This window comes from Trachypithecus francoisi, unplaced genomic scaffold, assembly GCF_009764315.1.
Source record: "Trachypithecus francoisi isolate TF-2019V2 unplaced genomic scaffold, Tfra_2.0 Lachesis_group1, whole genome shotgun sequence".
Taxonomy (NCBI): Eukaryota; Metazoa; Chordata; class Mammalia; order Primates; family Cercopithecidae; genus Trachypithecus; species Trachypithecus francoisi.
In genome coordinates, this window is record NW_022681454.1 from 124,640,568 (window position 1) to 124,665,939 (window position 25,372).

General features: G+C 39.3%; 1 protein-coding gene across 6 annotated transcripts in view; it reads right to left on the minus strand.

The window, feature by feature from the left end:
• Positions 1 to 9,965: 9,965 nt before the first annotated feature.
• MFSD8 (major facilitator superfamily domain containing 8) overlaps positions 9,966 to 25,372 on the minus strand; it is a 57,244-nt gene continuing 41,837 nt past the window's right edge. For all 6 annotated transcript variants that reach the window (XM_033215219.1, XM_033215216.1, XM_033215220.1 and 3 more), the window contains 3 exons: positions 16,080 to 16,183; positions 15,744 to 15,991; positions 9,966 to 12,964 (listed from right to left, as the gene is read on the minus strand). In XM_033215219.1, coding sequence (XP_033071110.1) covers positions 12,758 to 12,964; positions 15,744 to 15,991; positions 16,080 to 16,183 — 559 coding nt within the window. In that variant the 3' untranslated portion in view covers positions 9,966 to 12,757. The remainder of the gene's footprint in view (positions 12,965 to 15,743; positions 15,992 to 16,079; positions 16,184 to 25,372) is intronic.

Sequence of the window (25,372 nt, forward strand, 5' to 3'; positions counted from 1 at the left end):
CCAGGCATAGTGGCGGGCGACTGTAGTCCCAGCAACTCAGGTGGCTGAGGCAAGAGAATGGCATGAAGTGGCAGGCAAAGCTTGCAGTGAGCCGAGATCACACCACTGCACTCCAGGCTGGGCGACAGAGCAAGACTCCATCTCAAAAACTAAAAATGTAAAAAAAAAAAAAAAAGTTATCAGTATGTGTCCTTTGTTCATTGATATTTGTTGCAAATATATTCTTCCTTTCTATGCTTGTCCTTTAAAAAAAATATATATATATATATTTCTAAAATACTTTATTAACACGCATGTAAGGAAAACATGTTACCAGTGCTAGAAGACATCCTCCTTAATTAAGTTAGTGAGAGGTACCACATTCTCCACAGGCTGGATGGCACCAGTGGATTTTGGCAGATTTCACTGGAGGAAGAAAATGCCAGGCTGACAACCTTTATGTTCCTATGGAAGACATTGTTTTGTAAAACTGCCATTTGGGACAATATCCATCTCTGAGATCTTTCAAAGGAAGCTAACAAAGTATCCCAGAGGATAACTGACAGGGAGCTAAACATGATATGGGAGTGAAAACAGTTATTATCTGTTTTCCTAGTGAGCATGATACAGCAAAATTAGGGTTTGGGACAAAAATGACATTTCTAAATGATTGGAAGGTAAAAACTAAACAGGCGAGATGAAATGCACAGAAGGCACCAAGTGACACATTCTTCATAGATAAAAACCTCGAACACTTATGAAAATGTTTATCAGTTCTTAAACATACTGCTAGGAGCATAAACATATTGCTCTGTGTATCAGAGGTCACTATTTCAGCATAATTGTTTCATAAATGTAGGACCAGTTCTTGTTTTCCAGTAACAACAACAACAATAATAGGAATAATAGCAGCCAATATTCATTGAACGATTACTACACACCAGGCATTTCTCTGAGAACTCTAAATTGTCTCTGTGTATAGGCTTGTCCTTTCACTCTCCTAATAGCATCTTTTGATAAACAGAAGTTCTTAACTTTAATATAGTTCAATTATGCAATCTTTCTTTATGGCTAGTGTTTTTTTTTTTTTTTTTCTGTTTGTTTCTTTAGTTACATACAAAGTTGCAAAGATATTCTTCTAGATTGCCTTCCAAAACATATGGTTTGTTTTACTTTTTATAAGTGTATAATGTCGAAAGTGTTTCGTTATTGTTGTTGTTGTTGTCGTTTTTGGTTTTTTTTTTTTTTTTTGAGACAAGAGTCTCACTCTGTCGCCCAGGCTGGAGTGCAGTGGTGCGATCGCGGCTCACTGCAAGCTCCGCTTCCCGGGTTCATACCACTCTCCTGCCTCAGCCTCCTGAGTAGCTGGGACTACAGGTGCCCACCACGACGCCCAGCTAATTTTTTTTTTTTGTATTTTTAGTAGAGACGGGGTTTCACCATGTTAGCCAGGATCGTCTCCATCTCCTGACCTCATGATCCGCCCGCCTTGGCTTCCCAAAGTGCTGGGATTACAGGCGTGAGCCACTGCACCCGGCCTTGTGGAAAGCTTTATATATGTAAAACAAATATATATTTGGGTATATTTCAGTGTTTCCTATTTCCTACTGTGTTGCCTGGCTTTTTCTTAGTCTGTGTATACATACATATATATGTATATGTATAACTTAATAAGATTATGTCCCCATCTGGAATTATTTGTGAACTGGGGAGTAACAGTTGAGGGTGTGGGTACCATTCTAAAAATGGAGGTTGGGAGGCCGACGCAGGTGGATCACCTGAGGTCAGGAATTTGAGACCAGCCTGGCCAACATGATGAAACCCTGTCTCTACTAAAAATACAAAATTAACCGGTATGGTGGCACATGCCTGTGGTCCCAGCGACTCGAGAGGCTGAGACAAGAGAATCGCTTGAAACCCGCAGGCAGAGGCTGCAGAGAGCTGAGGTGGTGCCACTGCACTCCAACCCGGGCGAAACAAAGCAAGACTCCGTCTCAAAAATAAATAAATAAAATAAAAATTGAGGGATTGACTGTACATACTGAATGCTGAATGCAGAGACACCCCACCTCTACTCTTCAACCTCCTCCTGCTTAGCTCCCAGAATATAGGCAGCCACACTTTGTCCCTCTGCTCAGGACACTGGAGACTTAATTAAACAATCTGTCCATTCCAGCAGGAAAGACCTAAGATTACTGAGTCTGGGTTCCCCAACAAACCATGATCCTGCAGGGAAATCTAAAGTGAACCCACCCAATCAGCATTTTTTTTTTTTTTTTTTTTTTTTTTTGAGACGGAGTCTTGCTCTGCCACCCAGGCTGGAGTGCAGTGGCGCGATCTCACCTCACTGCAAGCTCCGCCTCCTGGGTTCACACCATTCTCCTGTCTCAGCCTCCCGAGTAGCTGGGTCTACAGGCGCCCGCCACCACCACGCCTGGCTAATTTTTTGCATTTTTAGTAGAGACGGGGTTTCACCGTATTAGCCAGGATGGTCTCCATCTCCTGACCTCGTGATCCGCCCGCCTTGGCCTCCCAAAGTGCTGGGATTACAGGCGTGAACCACTATGCCCGGCTCACCCAATTGGCTCTGTAAGTCCTTCACTTAAAAGCTATTTTATTATGGAAAGATTCATACAAATATAAATGGACTAGGATGATGAGCCCCTATGTAACCATCACCCAGCTTCAATAGTTAGCATGTGGTGAATCTTGTATCACTTGTACCTCATTTTACCCTCTCCCAGCTAGATTATTTAGAAGCAAATCCTAGGCATCATATCATCTTATCCATAAATAACTCTTTAGGAATAGCCAGAATATCATTATACCCCAAAAGAAAGTTTTCATTACATTATATTCTCAAATATTCAGCCAATGTTCAATTCCTTCTGATACTTTTACAAAAAAAAAAAAGTGTTTGCTTAAATCAGAATCCAAACAAGATCTACATGTTGCATTTCATTGATAAACCTCTTAATCTTTTAACATATTCCCCCACCACCAGTTTTTTCTGAAATTCATTTGTTGAAGAAACTGAGGTGTTTCTTCTATAGCACTTCTCACATTCTATTGTTGATTTAACTGATTGGATTCCCGTGGTGTCCTTTAACATATTCATCTATCTTCTCAATTTTCCAAAAGATCCAGAAACTTCATTAGATTTACTTTTATTTTGGGGGAGTGGGGGCAAATGAGACAAGAATAGTTCTTAGCTGGTATTGTTTTTACTGTTAAGAACATATAGGCCGGGCGTGGTGGCTCACGCCTGTAATCCCAGCACTTTGGGAGGCTGAGACGGGCAGATCACGGGGTCAGGAGATCCAGACCATCCTGGTTAACACGGTGAAACCCCGTCTCTACTAAAAATACAAAAAAATTAGCCAGGCCCGCAGTTGTGGGCGCCTGTAGTCCCAGCTACTTGGGAGGCTGAGGCAGGAGAATGGCATGAAGCGGGAGGTGGAGCTTGCAGTGAGCCGAGATGGCACCACTGCACTCCAGCCTGGATGACAAAGCGAGAATCTGTCTCAAAAAAATAAAAATAAAATAAAAAATTATTGTGAGAAAGCGATACATGCAGAAACTAGGCACAGATGATTTAACATACATATAAGTCTTGGAAAAGAATACCAAAGCAATGAAACAAGAAATTCTGAAAAGTATAATTCGACCTGGCGTGGTGGCTCATACCTGTTATCCCAGTGCTTTGGGAGGCCGAGGTGGGTGGATCACCTGAGGTCAGGAGTTTGACACCTGTCTGGTGAACACCTTGAAATCCGATCTCTACTAAAAATACAAAAGTTAGTCAGATATGATGGCACCCGCCTGTAGTCCCAGCTACTCAGGAGGCTGAGGCAGGAGAATCACATAAGCCCAGGAGGCAGGGGTTGCAGCCGAGATCGCACCACTGCACTCCAGCTTGGGTAACAGATAAATGTAGGATAGCCTAAGTGTATAGTCACATTTACTCACCACTCACTCACTGACTCACTGAGCACAAATTCTAGTCCTGCAGGCTCCATTCATGGTAAGTGTACACAGATGTATACAGATGTACCATTTTTTGTCTTTCATACCACATTTTTTTACTGTACCTTTTCTATGTTTAGATATGTATAGATACACAAATACTTACCACTGTGTTACAGTTGCCCACAATCTTCAGTACGGTAACATGCTGTACAGGTTTGTAGCCTACAAGCAATAGGCTATACCATATAGGCTAGGTGTGTAGTAGGTTATACCATCTAGGATTGTGTAAGTACACTCCATGATGTTTGCACAACAATGAACTCACTTAATGATGCATTTCTCAGAACATATCCCCATCGTCAAGCAATACATGACTGTAATACAGTTTTAGGACGGAAATGGGCAGATAGTGAAATAAAATTGATAAGTTGATAATTTTTGAAGCTGAGTGATTAGTACAGTGAGATAGATTATACTATCCCATCTACCTCTGTATATATTGGACAATTCCTTAAAAATTAATTTGTAAAACATGCTTTGTAACAAACTTAGGTCATAGAAGAAATATGAACTGAAATCACAGAATTTCTTGAAAAAATAGTACTGAAAAGATAACATATCAGAATGGACGCAGCTAAAACAGATTTCAGAGAAAAATAAGTAATATTAAGTATCTATATCAATAAAAATGACGGTAGAAAATAAACCAATTATGTACCCAGCACAAAAAGCTAAAGAAAGATATTTATCATACTCAAAAGGTGGAAGCAACTCAAGAGTCCATCAGTGGATGAATAGATAAACAAAACATGGTACAGTATGTAAATACAATGGAAAATTATTCAGTCTAAAAAAGGAATTAAATATTGATACATGATACAACATGGATGAACCTTGAAGACATTATGCTAAGTGACACAAAAGTATAAGCATTGTATGATTCTACTTACACAAGGTACCCAGAATATGCAAATTCATAGAGACAGAAAGTAAAACAGAGGTTACCAATGGCTAGACAGAGGGGCAAATGGGAAGTTATTATTTAATGGGTACAGAATTTGGGGTGATGAAAAGTTCTGGAAATGGATAGTGGTTATAAGGCAGGATAGGTTAGTCAAGGAAGTGACAATGTCTGTGGGACATGGCAAATGTGGCGACACAGTAAGTCTCAGCATTCACATTGCAGTTAACGCTCATTCAAGCAAAGCGATCTTCAGTAGGAAATTTTCTGCAACCTCCGACTCCTGGGTTCAAGCGATTCTCCTGCCTCAGCCTCCTGAGTAACTGGGATTATAGGGGCATACCACCACGCCTGGCTAATTTTTTTTTTTGTTTTTCGTAGAGACAGGGTTTCACCATGTTAGTCAGGCTGGTCTCAAACTCCTGATCTCAGGTGATCTGCCCACCTTGGCCTCCCAAAGTGCTAGGATTACAGGCATGAGCCACCACGCCCGGCCCTATTTAAGTTATTTTGATTTCCCCTCATCTTTTATTTTCTTTTGAAGTTATCTGTGATAACTAAATCACTTTTGTGTTCCTTTTAATTTGGTCTTCATGCATAAAATTGTTTTTTAAATTTCTTATTCTTTCCTGAGCTCTCCCAGCAACATTTTCATATCTTCCTATTGTCTCATTTCTGTTTCCTTTTCTGTTTTGTTTTGGTTTGGTTTGGTTTTGTTTTTTGAGAAAATCTTGCCCTATTGCCCAGGCTGGAATGTGATCGCATGATCTCGGCTCATTGCAACCTCCGTCTCCCAAGTTCAAGTAATTCTCCTGCCTCAGCCTCCCGAGTAGCTGGGATTACAGGTGCACACCACTATACTTGGCTAATTTTTGTATTTTTAGTAGAGACGGGGTTTTGCCATGCTGGCCAGGCTGGTCTAAAACTCCTGACGTCAAGTGATTCACCCACCTTGGCCTCCCAAACTGCTGGGATTACAGGCATGAGTTCCATACCTGGCCACATTTCTGGTTTCCAATTATGATTTTCATTTTTTGTCAAGTTTCCATTACCTAATCATTTATTTTAGCTCACTTAAAATGACATTCAGTTCTTATCTTTTAAAAAATTCTTATTTTTCATTTATTTTTAGAGACAAGGTCTTCCTCTGTCACCCAGGCTGTAGTGCGGTGGCATAATCACAGTTCACTACAGCCTTGAACCCCTGGGTTTAAGCAAGTCTCCCACCTCAGCCTCCAGAGTAGTTAAGAATACAGATGTGTGTCCACAATGCCTGGCTAATTTTAAGAAAAAAAAAAAAAATTTTTGTAGAGACGGCATCCTGCCACGTTGCCCAGGCTCACCAATCTACTCTCCACCTTCATGAGATTCACTTGGGTTTTTTTAGCTGATATTTACATTTCTGTGCTTGGCTTATTTCACCTAATATGATGACCCTCAGTTCCATCCATGTTGCTGCGAATGACAGGATTTCATTCTTTGTTAATGGTTGTATATATACATTTCCTCCCTCCCTCCCTTTTTTCCTTGTGTCTTTCCTTCCTCCCTCCCTCCCTCCCCATATTTATTCTCTCTCTCTCTCTCTCTCTCTCTCTCTTTTCTTTTTTTTGACAGGGTCTTGCTCTGTCACCCAGGCTGGAGTGCATTGGCACAATCTCAGCTCACTGTAGCCTCAACCTCCCAGGCTCAAACGATCGTTTACCTCAGCCTCCTGAGTAGGTGGGTCTACAGGCATGTGCCGCCATGCCCATAAGACATCACGTAATTTCTATATAAAAATTTCAGTATGTATCTTTAACCAATAAGAATTTTTTAAAAGCACATTATCACACACCTCTAAATTAATAATTTTTTAGTATCATCTAATATTTAGCCCAGCTTCAAATTTTTCCAATTGCTTCAGAAATACCTTTTTTACATTTGGTTTGTTTGAAATAGAATCCAAAAAAATCTATATAATGTATTTGATTTATATGTCTCAAGTTTCTTTTCATCTGAATCCTGTCTTCTCAACCTTTCCATGTCCTTCCTCTTAGCCCCCTGTTTTGAAAGTAACTGGATCACTTGTCCTATAAAATATATCACCTTGGGCCTGGTGCAGTGGCTCACACCTGTAATCCCAGCACTATGGGAGGCCCAGGCAGGCAGATCACCTAAAGTCAGGAGTTGGAGACCAGCCTGACCAACATGGTGAAACCCCATCTCCACTAAAAATAGAAGAAAAAAAAAAGGCGTGGTGGCGTGCCCCTGTAATCCCAGCTACTCAAGAGGCTGAGGCAGGAGCATTGTTTGAATCCAGGAGTTGGAGGTTGCACTGAACTGAGATCACGCCACTGCACTCCAGCCTGGGTGACAGAGCAAGACTCTGTCTCAAAATAAATAAATAAATAAATAAATAAATAAATATTACATATAACCTTCTGGATTATAATTACTTCCTGGAGGTGACATTTAACTTTTTTTTTTTAAATCCTCTATATATTCTAAAACTTGTAGTTTATATGTACAGGCTTGGTTAGATTCTGGTTTGATGTTTTGGGCAGGACACTTTCACAGATAGTGCTGTGTACTTCCTGCTCCATCAAATCAAGAGGCACATAATGCTAATCCCACTTTTAACAATGTAAACAGTGATCAGTGGGTCCAAGTGTTGTCAGCCTCAACCATCCTTAGAAAGTTCCTCATTAATCTTTCACCCTCATAGTTTCAGCATCCATTGATGAGTGTTGCTCATTATCTTATTTCACTAGAGGTTGCTAAATAGATATTTTTCCATTATCCCCTCTGTATTTATTAGCTTGGATTCTTCTACAGAAAAGAACTTTCCTTCAATATTTGTTTACCCTGATGTTTGGGTATAGGAGAGGCAGAATAGATGCTTCATTCTTTATTTTCTGGGTTTTGTTGTTGTTGTTGTTGTTGAGACGGAGTCTCACTTTGTTGTCCAGACTGGAGTGCAGTGGCACGATCTCAACTCACTACAACCTCTGCCTCCCGGGTTCAAGCGATTCTCCTGCCTCAGCCTCCTGAGCAGTGGGACTACAGGCATGCACCATCACTCTTAGCTAATTTTTTGTATTTTAGTAGAGACAGGGTTTCACCATGTTGGCCAGGCTGGTCTCGAACTCCTGACCTCAGGTGATCCTTCCACCTCCGCTTCCCAAAGTGCTGGGATTACAGGTGTGAGCCACAGCTATTTTCTGGTTTTCAGAATAAAGAGCGAACACTCTAGAAGCCTCCAAAGGTGACCAATAAGTTTCTTATTTTTAATATCATTTTGAACTCATGGATTTTCACACATTTGTTTAAATTAACAACAAATACTATTCTTCTTTATGTGTTAATTACCCCATTTTTTGGCCTACTGGCCACTTTGAGTCCTCTGTCCTTTTGGCAAGATTTCAGTAGTCTTTGATAACTTCCTTGCTTTCTGGCACAATAAATGTCTCCAGTTCTCCTTGCCCCAGACCTGAAACTAGCCATGTCTACAAGATGCCCAGGATTCTTTTAAGAGAACATGTTACCTTAAATACCTTCGCTTTTTTTGAGAGAGAGAGAGAGAGAGTGTCACTCTGTTGCCCAGGCTGGAGTGCTGTGGCGTGATCTTGACTCACTGCAACCTCTGCCTCCCAGGTTCAAGCGATTCTCCTGCCTCAGCCTGCAGAGTAGCTGGGATTACAGATGCCCACCACCACGCCAGGTTAATTTTTGTATATTTAGTAGAGATAGGGTTTCACCATGTTGGCTAGGCTGGTCTCGAACTCCTGACCTCAGGTGTTCCACCTACCTCGGCCTCCCGAAGTGCTGGGATTACTGACATGAGCCACCATGTCCAGCCACTTTTCTTAAATAAAGCTGGAACAGTACCATGCTTTTAACATTGGTGTATCACAAATAAATACTTGTTATACTTGCAGATGGTAAACTGATCCCTTCAGAGCTTGGAGTTGATTGATAGGGCCTGTATTGGCTAAAGAAGCTGGGTACAAACGGTTTCATCCATTTCCATAATGGGGCATGTAATATTTCCTATGAGTGCAATGATGTGAAAACAGCTGGGAGGGGTAGTGGGCATATATTTTTTGTCAGCAAACCTTTCTTTGGTAGAATCTCCTTTTCATCCAGTTATGTCTGTTTAGACCATGTAATTGGGATGAGCTCCACAGGGTTCTTCCCCTCCTCCCTCCCACACTGCATTTCCAGAATGGATGTGTGATCTATGTCTGGGTTAGCAGAGGAGTCTATCCTCATGTGGTCAATTCAGGGATATGTACATGAGTTAAACTTGGTTACTTCATGTTTTTTCTGGTACTACTGCCCAAGCCATTTTTCTCTAGAATTGTGAGCTATAAGGATGTTGTGTGCCTAGGGCTGCCAGTGGTCCTCTTCCTACAACATGGGCAGCATCTGAAAATAAAGTCAAGCAGAGACATGTAGAACTCAAAGAAAAGAGTCCTGATGACATTTGGACTCTAGCTCCAACCATGCCTAAATAGAATTCTCAAACTCTTAGTTGCACAAGAAGTCATAATACTTGGGGCCTACAAAGTCTTGCATTGTCCCTGTATAGACTTAGCTAATATTAGGCTTCTTCTCAACCACTATAGTCCACCCACCTTGGACCTATTTTTAGTTCTGCAAAAGCTCCAAGATCTTCCCACCTCCAGGGCTTTGTACACACTGCCTTCTGCCTGAAAAGTACCTGTCCCACTCTTCACCAATCCAAATTGTTCTCTTCCTCCAGGTCTTAGCTAATCATTTATTCCTGGAGAAACATGCCTGACTCTCCTGTTCAGGTCAGGTTCCCTGTTAATCATATTTACCCTCATAGCTTCCTATGCTTCTCTCTCATCACCCTTCCCTCAATCATAATCATCTGTGAAATCATCTTGTGAATATCTGACTTTCTTGCTGGTATGTAAGCCTCATGAAGGTTGGAGCTCCGTGTGTTTTGTTTATTGCACAATCCTCCAAATGACATGGTAATTGGCACATAGGGGGTACTCCCTTAAATATGTATGGAAAGCACAACTGAATAAAGTTTTAAAGCTTAAGGTACATATCGAAATAATCTTGTTTATTAGAAAATGGACGTTCACAATGTAAAGTAGATATTAAATTACAAATAAGTCTTCAATAGTCAAAAATGGTGCCCAGAATTTCTTCTCAAAATAAGTTAACCTATTCTTAAACAGATGCAGACAAGCAGTTTATCCTTGTCAAAACAAAAAATTAACAGATTTCACTTTATGTAAGAGATAAGTTTTATATGAACCAGAAGAGTTTATTTTTAAATGTAAAGCTGAACAAGATAGAGATGCTTTGTGAAGTTATAAATCCCTTCAAAATATGAAAATCATCCTTTCAAGTTTAAATTTATGTTTTCAAAAACATATTTTTTCTTCTTAAATATGTACTACTCTTAACAATGTATCATACCTTAAAATCTCCTGTTGTCATTTTCTCTTTATACTCAACTTGGCCTACTCAAGAAGACATCAACAGAGTGATTTTTTTCCTCAAGCTTTACCTCCTTGCTCTTTTCTCAATTCCGTGTTACTTCCTTTCGCCTTCTTTTGTGCCAACCTCCAAAGAAGAAAATGCTCCAAAGAAAATGCTCTCAATAAAAAGGAAAGTAACAGTCATTTATGCAAGGTTAAGTTTATCTAAATATTAATCAATATTATAAACCTTTGAAAGCTGGGAAACTTTTTTGTTATATTCTTGCTGGAAACAGGCTATTATGCTACGACAAAAGCTCCAGTCAGTGGGCTTATGTTGCCCAATATTTCTGCTAATAGGAGTCACTGGTATGGTTAAGTTACCCTATAATTAGTAATTAATTGAAACTGTAACTTTCTGGGCTATTTTCCTCACTATGAAAAATACAGTGGTTAAGACTGTGGACTTTAAGGATAGACTGTTATATAGACAAGTAACTTTTCTGTGCCTCCATTCTTTCGTCTATAAAATGGGAATCATAATAGTATTTTTACTCCGTAAGACTGCTGTAAGAATTAAATTATATATTACACATTACCTGGAATGTGGAAAGCACTCTGCAAATTTTGCTCTTATCACTTTCATCATTACCATTATTCTTGTTATTTCTGTCATGCACACTATGCAAACCAACGGTGGAATTTACTCTTTAAGATTAGAAGTGGCCCAAAAAATGTAAGACAAAGAAAGCAGCTGCAGAATAATAGGTAAGAAGGATCCCAGACTTGACCAAATAGCCAGAAACCTGGCTACAGTTCTGAGAAATCTATGGAAGCAGTCTTGCTATGTGTGGAAGAGGAGAGTGAACAGTCTTCAAAATTTAATCGTAGAACAATTCTATCAAATTAAGCCCTTTATTAGAGCTGAAAAAATTGAGTTTAAGAGCACAGCAAGTTTAGCATAAAGTGCAGATAATACATTTTTAAATTTTTGTTTTTATTTTATTTTTTGTAGAGACAGGGTCTCACTTTGTTTCCCAAGCTGGTCTTGAACTCCTGGCCTCAAGCAATCCTCCTGCCTTGGCCTTCCAAAGTGCTGGGATTACAGGCATGAGACACTGCACCCAGTCTATAAAGTGCAGATTATAGTGTTCATTCTCAGATTTGAAAATATTTCTAACTTAAAGTAGAAAACATTTGGAAAAGTGTTTACAAATATTTTTTGCATTTTCTGTAACACTGCTTATCCATATACACAGTTCTCTACTAGTTCCTTTTATCAGCATTCAACTTATGTAGAGGGAGAAGTTAAACATGCAGTGTTATTTAGCCAACTTCAGGTAAACTCAGTAAATTGTTAGATTAAAGCCATTTTGCCTCAAATACTTATTAGCCTGACTAGGTTGGGGCTGTCAGGGACCATCCAAATTAAAAATCCAACTAAAATTCTGTAGCTCTAAACAACTATGCAGACATAGATTGAGAAATGTTGTGTTCCTCCCCACCACTACTGAGAGATGGGAAAAATTTAAATAAATTAATTAATGTTTTACTAATTAAATGTTTTTCTCCAGTTTAAGGGGTTGAAAAATAGCAATAATTTTAATAAACCATTTACTGTTTTGTACATATATACAATAACACGTATCTGGATTATGTTTCTAACATGAATTATTGGCATTTGAAAGAAAGTAGGTAACCCTATTAGGCTAATAGGCAGTGAAGTATCTTGATCTCTTAATCCTCTGTATTGCTCAAATATTAGCATTATTCATACTCATTTATGAATGTAGGGGTTACTTAGTGAAACCCTGAACTAAAATAATGCATAGGTGTAGTATTAGAAGACTCACAGAAGGAAAGGTAGGATGTTAGGCATGCTAAATGGAAAATATAAGTGTTATAGTTTTTATTTCATAAGGGAACTTGATAATAGAAAATGTATTTTTTTTATAAATAAAAAGTAGGTGTCTGAATAAAAATACCTCTACTTGGGTTTTTTAAATTCTGTAATTTTATTCTGCTATGGCTAATTCTTAACAGAACCCTCTTTCTGGTTCCACTGTATATCATTTTAATGACACTTCTGCAGTTGGTATTAAGAATACAACTTCACATTTATACATTGTTGTCCATCACTCATTAGTTCATGCAACCACAAAAAGGTATTATAAGAATAATATTTCATTTCTGAGATAAGGAAATTATGATCTAGTATGTTTTTAGATAACCTACTATTCACAATCACATGTAGAATTCTCTCTGTTATTCAATATATGTTCTTGTTCTTCAAAATCTGCAATATCTGTAGTCTGATTCTTGGAGACTGGCTCATCACAATTGTCTAGAAGAGCTTTAGCCAGGAAGTGCCACAAAGCAAGTAGTTTCCATCATAGTCTTAGCTAGTTTATTCCTGAATCCTCCCATACCTTACAGAAAGAGCAATGAGTCTTCTGTAAACCACTCCCAGGAGTGTGATGGTGAGCACCACTATTCCACACACCAGGCTGAATGCCCATCGTGGTCCCCAGTGAGCATACACTTGGCTGATGAACACAGGCCCAAGAATCCGGGCTCCACTTCCAGATGCTGTTAACCAGCCCATGTATACACCCTGTTGGGGGTGAAATGGGGGACAAGCAGATTGATATTGGGGTTTAGTTATTTAAAAGCAAAGAAATGGTATTACCAAACTACAGCAAATTTACAAGAATCACTTTCTCCATCTTTTACTTTTAAATTAAACATAAAATGCCTCCTATAAATATAGCATTTGATATCAAGTCAGATTAAGAAAAATAAAAGGAGTGTAAAGGGAAAACTTAATGTCTGCCGAAGCCCTGGGAATAATAAAATTGATTGAAATACCTTTTAAAGCTAACACTTATTTTGTACCGGCTACATGCCAGTCACTGAGGTAAGTGCATTACATACATCATTTGTAATGTTCATAAGTTTCAATGACAGGTATGTTATCCCCGTTTAACAAAGGTAGAAACTGAAACTCAGAAAGTTTAAGTAAGTTGTTCAAGAAGTTTGAAGCCATATTTGGCTGACTCCACTGTGCCACTTTACACTCTACCACAATGCCACTCCTACAACTTCTGTATCCAAAACTATAATCCACATAAACTGCCCAAGAATGTTCAGGGCAGCATTGCTTTTAATAGCTTCAAATTGGAAACAACCTAAATGTCACTGGTAGATTAAGTGAATAAACTATGGTATACTTAATAACTGGAATGCTAAGCAGCTACTTATATTTATAAAATTTTTCCTTGCCCTGTCTTATGGTACTAATAAGCAGCTATTTACAAGAATAAAGTCTTATATAGAGAGAGTAAAATCTTCTGAAAACATCTGTATATGCTGACATGGAAAGAAAGCTATAACATATTAAGTAAAAAAAAAAAAAAACCTATCAAGAAGCAGAAACAAGTATATATCCATGTGATATAGTCCATTTTTCCCTTTTTCTAAAAAAAGGTACAAATGTGGGGATGTTTGGATATGGACAGAAAAATGTCTTAAAGCGTACAAACTGAGTTAACAGTGGTTGACTTTGGTGAGGTGAAGCTAAGGGGAGCCTCCATTTTCTGTTAAATACATTTCTAAATTATTTGAATTTTGTTACAACCATTATATATTGCTTTGGTAATTAACAAGCTTTTATTCTAAATTTTGAAAAATTAAAAATATAATCTATTAGATTAAAAACAAACCCAGAAATTATTACTGAAATGTAATAATATCTAAATGTAAATATCTACTCCTTATAATTTGAAAACAGGGGTATTCATTTTTTCTCCTCTTTGCCTTATTTCAATAGAGAAACACTAATTTCTGCTCTGAAAACGTAAAGCTATTTATTTATTTATTTATTTATTTATTTTTTGAGACGGAGTCTCGCTCTGTTGCCCAGGCTGGAGTGCAGTGGCGCGGTCTCGGCTCACTGCAAGCTCCGCCTCCCCGGTTTACACATTCTCCCGTCTCAGCCTCTCAAGTAGCTGGGACTACAGGCAGGCGCCACCACGCCCAGCTAACTTTTCCTGTTTTTAGTACAGATGGGGTTTCATCATGTTAGCCAGAATGGTCTTAATCTCCTGACCTCGTGATCCGCCCACCTTGGCCTCCCAAAGTGCTGGGATTACAGGCGTGAGCCATGGTGCCCGGCCGCTATTTAATTTTTAAAGAGGAAGATAATATTTTTATTTTGTGGCCATTTAAATGACTATTACTAAAAAGAGTTACAAGTGAGCAGGCACTGTGGCTCATACCTGTAAACCCAGCACTTTGGGAGGCCAAGGCGGGAGGATCACTTGAGCTCAGGAGTTGGAGACCAGCCTGGCCAACATGGTGAAACCCCATCAGTACAAACATACAAAAATCAGCCAGGCCCGATAGTGCACACCTGTGGTCCCAGTTACTCAGGAGGCTGAGGCACAAGAATTGTTTGAGTCCAGGAAGCAGAGGTTGTAGTGGGCTGAGATCGCACCACTGCACTCCAGCCTGGGCGACAGAGAAAGACTGTCTCAAAAAAATTTTAAAAAGAGTCAGAAGCAAAACCTGGAAATAATCTAAATGTATAATAATAGGAAAATGATTGCAAATAGATGATGGTACATACATAAAATGGAATATAATGTTTACATTAAAAATAATTCTCTAAGAGAAAATTAAATGGTATGGGAGCATAGTCACAATGCATTATTATTTTTTTAAAGCAGATTACAAAACAGTATCCATGATACTATTTTTAAAATCCTATTTTTGTGGTAAATGCACGTACACATATAAGCATAGATAAAAGACTGGAAGTAGAAATGTAATTTTGCCAAAATGTTAGTAGCAACTGCCTCATTGAAATTTTTCATTTTCCTTCTACATTGTTTCTAATTTTCTATAAAAACATGGAAAATTTATTTAAAAATTATAAAATAGACATAGCGGCTGTAAACTTTTAAGACTGTCGTGTATTAATCTCTTAGTAATTGCCTGGGGCTAGGTGAAATTAAGCCTAGGTTCAAATCTGGTTATCAACTTTGGTTGCCTAACTCTAGCCTAGTTTAAGAATGAGTTTTAGAAATTTACACCTCAAAAAAAAAAAAAAAAGATTACACCTCAGATTATTCTTTTCCTATGAAAATGATTTTGAGCTCCCTAACCTCTGAATTCAAAACAAAGGAGTTATAGCTTAGGGTACTGTTTGTAAATTTCAACATATAAATCTTGCAAACACTTTACAGAAGTTGTGGGATTTTTAAAAATTTTAAATGCTAAATATGATAAAAATCCCTCAAATCAGTCTGTGTAAAAATAGAGAATGGCAGCAAAAAATGTGAGTGCTTACAAGTATATTTTCTATAATTGCAATGTCAGGCTACCTGGCTTACCTGAGGTTTTGGTCCTAGAACTTTTGAATATAGAGTATAGGACATAAGGTTGCAGACTGGATAGCCTACTCCAATTAGCACAACTGATGTAAGGAATTGGGCCAGATGGATCACTGGGGTGTAGAGGCACCAGGCTTGTTCAATCGAGCAACCAGTTGGTCTTTCATTGCCATCTTCCATTGGAAACTTCCAAAGACCAATAATAATTTCCCCAAATGTGGTATTAGGGATTGAATTATTGTGCAAATCTGTAAAAACAAAATCATTGCAGTGCATTACTTGTTGATTTTAGATAAATAACAGAGGCTAACATTATATAATTATGTATGGCTATACCTTCCCACTGTATTCTGGGAAATTGATTTCCCCAAGGTAACAAGATAAAGAAGCCAACCCATATAATGATGAGTCCTCCCAGTAGAATAGCACGCTCGCCAATCCTGTTAAAGAACAGAAACTCTGTAATTTTAAAATGAAACATTATAACATAGCTTCATTACTTTCATAATTTTAAAAACTAAAAATAATATCTTGTACTTTCAGTGATATATCCATTAAAAAGAATGCTAAATATAATTTTCCACTAAAAATAACCAGGACTCCTCTGAAAAATGGCTGACTTAAGGTCTGGGACACAAAAAGTAGAAGAGCTCAGATCTTTCACAGCAAAAAGCACAGAAGTTTTCAGTGATGACTAGGTCGTATAAGTCTTTTTGACTCAGCCAGTTTGAAGAAGCTGGCCAAAAATTTGACACCGTGAGTACTAAAACAGAATAATAATGGCAATGGACAGGATAATACACAAAAGTATTATCATCTGTAGCCTGGTATAGTGGCTCACGCCTATGACTCCAGCACTTTGGGAGGCCAAAGCAGGAGGACTGCTTGATGCCAGAAGTTCAAAACCAGCCTGGGCAACATAGCAAGACCCCATCTCTACACAAAATTTAAAAAATTAGCCGGGAGTGGTATCTGGTGCCTGAAGTTCCAGCTACTCAGGAGGTTGAGGCAGGAGGATTACTTGAGCCCAGGAGGTCAAGGCTGCAGTGAGCTGTGATGGCACCACTGCACTCCAGACTGGATGACAGAGCAAGACCCTGTCTCTAAAAGAAAAAAAAAAAGTGTTATAATCTATGAATTCATAGTATATTAAAATACAGTATTCTTTGGTCAGTTTTTGAGGATGTTAGGGAAACAACTCATTATTTTAAAAACCAGTTAATAAAATAATCAAGCCTTTATCCTGCTTTTCCTATACAACTGTAGCTCAGGTTAACCAAATAGTTGGTGAGAGAAAGATTCTCTTTATGGTAAGTATTCTAGCAAATAAAGGAATGATAGAATTAAAATACCAGAATTTTGCAATGATCCATTAATGAATTAATGGACCTATGGAATAATCAAAGGCTACTTACATATCAAGAAGAGATAAACATTATATTTCTTCTGAATAAGCACATATCCTCACCTATAAAGTATTCTTGCCAAAAAATTGAACCCAAATTTCATCAAGCTTCTAGATGCAAGTACTAGTTTTTAAGAAATACAGCAATCGGCCGGGCGCGGTGGCTCAAGCCTGTAATCCCAGCACTTTGGGAGGCCGAGACAGGCGGATCACGAGGTCAGGAGATCGAGACCATCCTGGCTAACATGGTGAAACCCCGTCTCTACTAAAAAAAACACAAAAAACTAGCCGGGTGAGGTGGCGGGCGCCTGTAGTCCCAGCTACTTGGGAGGCTGAGGCAGGAGAATGGCATAAACCTGGGAAGCAGAACTTGCAGTGAGCTGAGATCCGGCCACTGCACTCCAGCCAGGGTGACAGAGCGAGACTCCGTCTCAACAAAAAAAAAAAAAAAAAAAAAAAAAAAAGAAATACAGCAATCACGTCATCTGCAAACAGAGACAATTTAACTTCATTTCCTAATTGAATATCCTTTATTTCTTTCACTTGCCTGATTGCCCTGGTCACAACTTCCAATACTATGTTGAATAGGAGAGGTGAGAGAGGGCATCCTTGTCTTGTGCTGGTTTTCAAAGGGAATGCTTCCAGTTTTACTTTATCCAATATGATACTGGCTATGGGTTTGTCATAAATAGCTCTTATTATTTTGAGATACGTTCCATCAACATCAGTTTACTGAGTGTTTTTTAGCATGAAGGGTATTGAATTTTATCAAAGGCCTTTTCTGCATCTATTGAGATAATCATTTGGTTTTTGTCATTGGTTCTGTTTATGAGGTGGATTATATTTACTGATTTGTGTATGTTGAACCAGCCTTGCATCCCAGGGATGAAGCAGATTTGATTGTGGTGGATAAGCTTTTTGATGTGCTGCGGGATTTGGTTTGGCAGTATTTTATTTTTTTACTTTTATTTATTTTTATTTGATTATTATTATTATTATTATTATTTTTGAGACGGAGTCCCAGGCTGGCGGGCAGTGGCGTGATCTTGGCTCACTGCAAGCTCCGCCTCCTGGGTTCACACCATTCTCCTGCCTCAGCCTCCCGAGTAGCTGGGACTACAGGTGCCCAGCACCACGCCTGGCTAATTTTTTTGTATTTTTAGTAGAGATGGGGTTTCACTGTGTTAGCAAGGATGGTCTCGATCTCCTGACCTTGTGATCCACCCATCTCAGTCTCCCAAAGTGCTGGGATTAGAGGCGTGAGCCACCCCGTGCCTGGCCTCGGTTTGCCAGTATTTTATCAAGGATTTTCGCATCGATGTTCATCAGGGATATTGGCCTTAAATTTTCTTTTTTTGTTGTATCTCTGCCAGGTTTTGGTATCAGGATGATGCTGGCTTCATAAAATGAGTTAGGGAGGAGGCCCTCTTTTTCTATTGTTTGGCGTAGTTTCAGAAGGAATCGTACCAGCTCCTCTTTGTTCCTCTGGTAGAATTCGGCTGTGAATTCATCTGGTCCTGGGCTTTTTTTGGTTGGTAGGCTATTAATTACTGCCTCAATATCAAAACTTGTTATTGGTTGATTTCAGGGATTCGACTTCTTCCTGGTTTAGTCTTGGGAGGATGTATGTGTCCAGGAATTTATCCATGTCTTCTAGATTTTCTAGTTTATTTACATAGAGGTGTTTATAGTATTGGAGAATACTTTGGTATTCTCTGATGGTAGTTTGTATTTCTGTGGGATAAGTGGTGCCCAAAATCTCGTTAAGCTGACAAGCAAAAAAAAAAAAAGCTGACAAGCAACTTCAGCAAAGTCTCAGGATACAAAATCAATGTGCAAAAATCACAAGCATTCCTATACACCAATAACAGACAAACAGAGAGTCAAATCAAGAGTGAACTGCCATTCACAACTGCTACAAAGAGAATAAAATACCTAGAAATCCAACTTACAAGGGATATGAAGAACCTCTTCAAGGAGAACTACAAACCACTGCTCAAGGACATAAGAGAGGACACAAACAAATGGAAAAACATTCCATGCTCATGGATAGGAAGAATCAATATTGTGAAAATGGCCACACTGTCCAAAGTAATGTATAGATTCAATGCTATCCCCATCAAGCTACCATTGACTTTCTTCACAGAATTAGAAAAAAACTACTTTAAATTTCATATGGAACCAAAACAGAGCCCACAGAGCCAAGAGAATCCTAAGCAAAAAGAACAAAGCTGGAGTTATCACAATACCTGACTTCAAACTACACTACAAGGCTACAGTAACCAAAACAGCATGGTTCTTGTACCAAAACAGATATATGGACCAATGGAACAGAACAGAGGCCTCAGACATAACACCACATGTCTACAAGCATCTGATCTTTGACAAACCTGTAAAAACAAGCAACAGGGAAAGGATTCCCTATTTAATAAATGGTGTTGGGAAAACTGGCTAGCCATATGCAGAAAACTGAAACTGGGCCCCTTTTTTATACCTTATGCAAAAGTTAACTCAAGATGGATCAAAGACTTAAACATAAGACCTAAAACCATAAAAACCCTAGAAGAAAACCTAGGCAATACCATTCAGGACATAGGCATGGGCAAAGACTTCATGACTAAAACACCAAAAGCAATGGCAACAAAAACCAAAATTGATAAATGGGATCTGATTAATTAAACTAAAGCGCTTCTGCACAGCAAAATAAACTATCATCAAGCAATCTACAGAATGGGAGAAAAATTTTGCAATCTATCCATCTGACAAAGGGCTAATATCTAGAATCTACAAGGAACTTAAACAAATTTACAAGAAAAAACAACCCCATCAAAAAGTGGGCAAAGTATATGAATAGACACTTCTCAAAAGAAGACATTTATGCAGCCAACAAACATATGAAAAAAAGCTCATAATAGGCCGGGCGCGGTGGCTCAAGCCTGTAATCCCAGCACTTTGGGAGGCTGAGGCGGGCGGATCACGAGGTCAGGAGGTCGAGACCATCCTGGCTAACACAGTGAAACCCCGTCTCTACTAAAATTACAAAAAATTAGCCGGGCGAGGTGGCCGGCGCCTATAGTCCCAGCTACTCGGGAGGCTGAGGCAGGAGAATGGCGTGAGCCTGGGAGGCGGAGCTTGCAGTGAGCCAAGATCGCGCCACTGCACTCCAGCCTGGGCGACAGAGCGAGACTCCGTCTCAAAAAAAAAAAAAAAAGCTCATAATCACTGGTCATTAGAGAAATGCATACCAAAATCACAATGAGATACCATCTCACAACAGTTAGAGTGGCAATCATTAAAGAGTCAGGAAACAGATGCTGGAGAGGATGTGGAGAAATAGGAATACTTTTATACTGTTGGTGGGAGTGTAAATTAGTTCAATCATTGTGGAAGACGGTGTGGTGATTCCTCAAGGATCTAGAATCAGAAATATCATTTGACCCAGCAATCCCATTACTGGGTATATACCCAAAGGATTATAAATCATTCTACTATAAAGACACATGCACATGTATGTTTATTGCAGCACTATTCACAAGAGTAAAGACTTGGAAGCAACCCAAATGCCCATCAATGACAGACTAGATAAAGAAAATGTAGCACATATACACCATGGAAAACTATGCAGCCATAAAAAAGGATGAGTTCATGTCTTTTGCAGGAACATGGATGAAGCTGGAAACCATCATTCTCAGCAAACTAATACAGGAACAGAAAAACAAATACCACATGTTCTCACTCGTAAGTGGGAGTTGAACAATGAGAACACATGGACACAGGGACGGTAACATCACACACGGGGGCGTGCTAGGGGGTGGGGGCTAGGGGAGGGATAGCATTAGGAGAAATACCTAATGTAGATGATGGATTGATGGGTGCAGCAAACCACCATGGTACATTTATACCTATGTAACAAACCTGCATATTCTGCACATGTATTTCAGAACTCAAAGTATAATAAAGGCTGGGTGTGGTGGCTCATGCCTGTAATCCAGTACTTTGGGAGGCCGAGGAGGACGGATCATCTGAGGTCAGGAGATTGAGACCATCCAGGCCAACATGGTGAAACCCTGTCTCTACTAAAAACACAAAAATTAGCTGGGTATGGTGGCACACGCCTGTAATCCCAGCTACTCGGACTCAGGAAGCTGAGGCAGGGGAATGGCTTGAACCTGGTGGAGGTGGAGGTTGTGGTGAGCCAAGATTGCACCATTGCACTCCAGCCTGGGCAACAAGAGTGAAACTCCATCTCAAAAAAAAAAAAAAAAAAGGTATAATTTAAAAAAAGAAAAAGAAACATAGCAGAAAGGAAAATGTCTTCAAAACACCAATGATGCAATCAGTAAGATCCAAAATGTGGGAAACTATAGTACAAAAATCCTGGTTTATTCAATTTGTAAGAAGAAAAGAGAAAAAAAGACAGAGATGGAGAAGAAACGTATTGATTAAAAGAGACTTAGTAAACTTAAGAGCCTGAATCTAGTGAACATACTGAGAAACAAATACAACAAAACAAAGCCAAAAAGCACTTGAGACAGTGGAGAAAATCTGAATGTTGCCTGAATATGTGATGATATTAATAAATCATTTTTTGGATGAGATAATATCATAAACTTTAGAGACACATACTGAAATATTTGTGGAAGATATGAATTGATGCCTAGGATCAGCTTCAAAATAATCCAGGTACAGGGGAAAGAGAGTGTGGAATAGCTAGAGGTAGAGATGGAACAGGATTGTCTAAGTGCTTATAATTGCTGAACCTGGGTAATGAATACTGGAGATGCTCTCTAGACTTTGGTGTATGTTGGAAATTCTGCATAACAGTAAAACATAAAAGCAAAACCAAAGTCTTCCAAAATACATGCATAAAAACCACACAACCAAACAACCAACAAAAACCCAATGACTTCCATCACCCACAGAATACCAACAGGCATTCACGTCTTTCTAACCTGATTTATCATTTGCCTTTTTCCTGACTGTGCTCTTGTCAAACCAGCCTTTCTGCTTGTTCCTTAAACATACAAAGCTCAGCCTTCTGGGGGAAGAGAGTTCCAGGCCATTGCATGGCTCTTTGCTGACTTCACTAAGGTCTCAGCTTAAATGTAACTTCGTCATATATACCTTCCTTGAGCAGTCTATCGAATACAACATTTCCCCACTTTCCAGCCCTGCCCTTGTCACTCCTTATTCTCTTCTCTTCTCTTCTTCTTTGTAGTACTTATCACTAACTGACTTCACATTTGTGTTTACTGGCTTTCCCCCTACTGGAATACACATGCTTTGAGGGTATGGTATTGGACATTCTGTAAGGATGTATATCAGCCATACTGCTCTACTTTTGTAGCAAGATGTAATGTACTTCCTATTAACTTTGAATATAAATATGTCTACCTTATATCTTGATCCTTCTACTTGGCTCCATAAGGACAAGAATTCTCATAGTATCCCCATAGCAGTGAACCTGATACACTGACTTAACATTTGTTGATTAATTTTAGAAACTTATTAAAGTACATACAGTCTCTGACTTATGAGTGTTAACCTATAATTGTTCAGCTTTACAACAGTAGGAAAGTGATACTCATTCAGTAGAAACCACACTTCAAATTTTGAATTTTGGTATTTTTCCAGACCAGCGATCTGTGGTATGATACTGTTTCATTATGCCGGACAGCAGCAGAGAGCCACAGCTCCCAGTCAGTCACATGATCACAAAGGTAAACATCTAATACCGTAATCTACAGCATACTGTATTTGGCAAATTACATGAGATATCCAACACTTTATTATAAAATACACTTCATGTTAGATGATTTAACCTAACTGAAAACTATTGTGAGTGTTGGAGCGTGTTTAAGGTAGGCTAAGCTAAGCTAAGCTACAATGCTCTGTAGGTTAGGTGTATTAAATTTTTTTGTTGTTCTGTTTTGTTTTTCGCTTTTTTTGAGATGGAGTTTCACCCTTGTCATCCAGGCTGGAATGCAATGGCTCACTGCAACCTCCGCCTCCCAGATTCAAGCGATTCTTATGCCTCCACCTGCGGAGTAGCTGTGATTACAGGCACCTGCCACCATACGCGGCTAATTTTTGTATTTTTAGTTGAGATGGGGTTTCACCACATTGGCTGGGCTGGTCTCGAACTTCTGACCTCAGGTGACCTCCCTGCCTCGGCCTCCCAAAGTGCTGGGATTGCAGGCGTGAGCCACTGCATGCAGCCTGTATTTTCAACTTTGTGCTATTTTCAACTTGTGATGATCAGTTTATCAGGATGTAGCCCCATTGCAAGTTAAAGAGGATCTGTATTTCAGGAATACTTAAACAGAACTGTCTAAATTCATCAGCTGATGATCCACCTTAGACTATATGACTGAACTTAATTTTACACAAGCATTTCCCTGAAAATATGTTCCTTACAGTTATACTTTTACAAAATGATTCTTTTTGTAAGAGATGGGTCTTGCTCTGTCACCCAGACTGGAGTATAGTGATACAATCACAGTTCACTACAGCCTCAAACTCCTGGGCTCAAGCAATCCTCTTGCCTCAACCTCCCAAGTAGTTGGGACGACAGGCGTGCTCCATCACACCCAGCTAATTGTGTGTGTGTGTGTGTGTGTCTGTGAAGAAATAGGGATCTCACTATGTTGCCCAGGCTGGTCTCAAACTAACTTCTGGGCTGAAATGATCCTCCTGTCTTAGCCTCCTAAATTGCTCGGGTTGCAGACGTGAGCCACTATACCTGGCCAAAATTATTCTTTTATTTATTTGTATTTATTTATCTATTTTGAGACGAAGTCTCACTCTGTCGCCCAGGCTGGAGGGCAGTGGTGTGATCTCGGCTCACTGCTGCAACCTCCACCTCCCGGGCTGAAGCGATTCTCTTGCCTCAGCCTCCTGAGTAGCTGGGACTACAGGCACATGCCACCACACCCTCTATTTTTAGTAGAAAATTTTTTTTATTTTAGTAGAAACGTGCCACCATGCCCTATATTTTTAGTAGAAAAATTTTTGTATTTTTAGTAAAAATGGGGTTGCACCATGTTGGCCAGACTGGTCTCAAACTCCTGACCCCAAATGATCCAGCTGCCTTGGCCTCCCAAAATGCTGGGATTACAGGCATGAGCCACTGCACCAGGCCCTCAAAATGATTCTTTTAAACAGTGAATAGACATTCTCAAAAGAAGACGTACAAAAGGCCACTAGGTGTACAAAAAATGTTTGACATCACTAATCATCAGGGAAATGCAAATCAAAACCACAATTAGGTATTCTCTCAACCCAATTAAAATGGCTTTAATCAAAAAGAGGGAATGATGGATGCTGGTGAGGATGTGGACAAACAGGAACCCTTGTATACTGTTGGTGGGAATGTAAATTAGTAAAACCACTATGGAAAACAGTACAGATGTTCCTCAAAAAAAATTAAAATGGAACTACCATATGAACCAGCAATCCCATTACTAAGTATATATCTAAAATAAAGGAAATCAATATATCAAAGACACATCTGCACTTCCATGTTCATTTCAGCACTATTCACAATTGCCAAAATATGAAACCAACCTAAGTGCCCATCAATGGATGAATGGATAAACGTGGTATATATACACAAGGGAATATTGTTGAGCCATTAAAACCATGAAATCCCATCATTTTGGGTAACATAGATGGAATTAATGGTCATTATGTTAAGTGAAATAAGCCAAGCACAGAAAGACAAATTATCACATTTTCTCACTCATGTGAAAAAAAGCGAATCTCAGGTTGGGCGCAGTGGTTCATGCCTGTAATCCCAGCACTTCGGAAGGCGGAGGAGGCGGGCAGATCATGAGGTCAGGAGATCAAGACCATCCTAACGTGGTGAAACCCCGTCTCTACTAAAAATAAAAATTAAAAAATTGTCAGGTGTGATGGCATGTGCCTGTAGTCCCAGCTAGTCGGGAGGCTGAGGCGGGAGAATTGCTGGAACCCAGGAGGTGGAGGTAAGTAAGCTGAGATCGCACCACTGCACTCCAGCCTGGGCAACAGAGCGAGACTCCGTCACAAAAAAAAAAAAAATTTTTTTAATGAATCTCATGAATATAGAGAGTAGATTGGTGAACCCAGGCAACACAGCAAGATCTTGTCTCTACAAAAAGTTAAAAAAAAAAAAAAATTAGCCAGGCATTATGGCACATGCCTGTAGTCCTAGCTACTCAGGAGGCTGAGACAGGAGGATTGC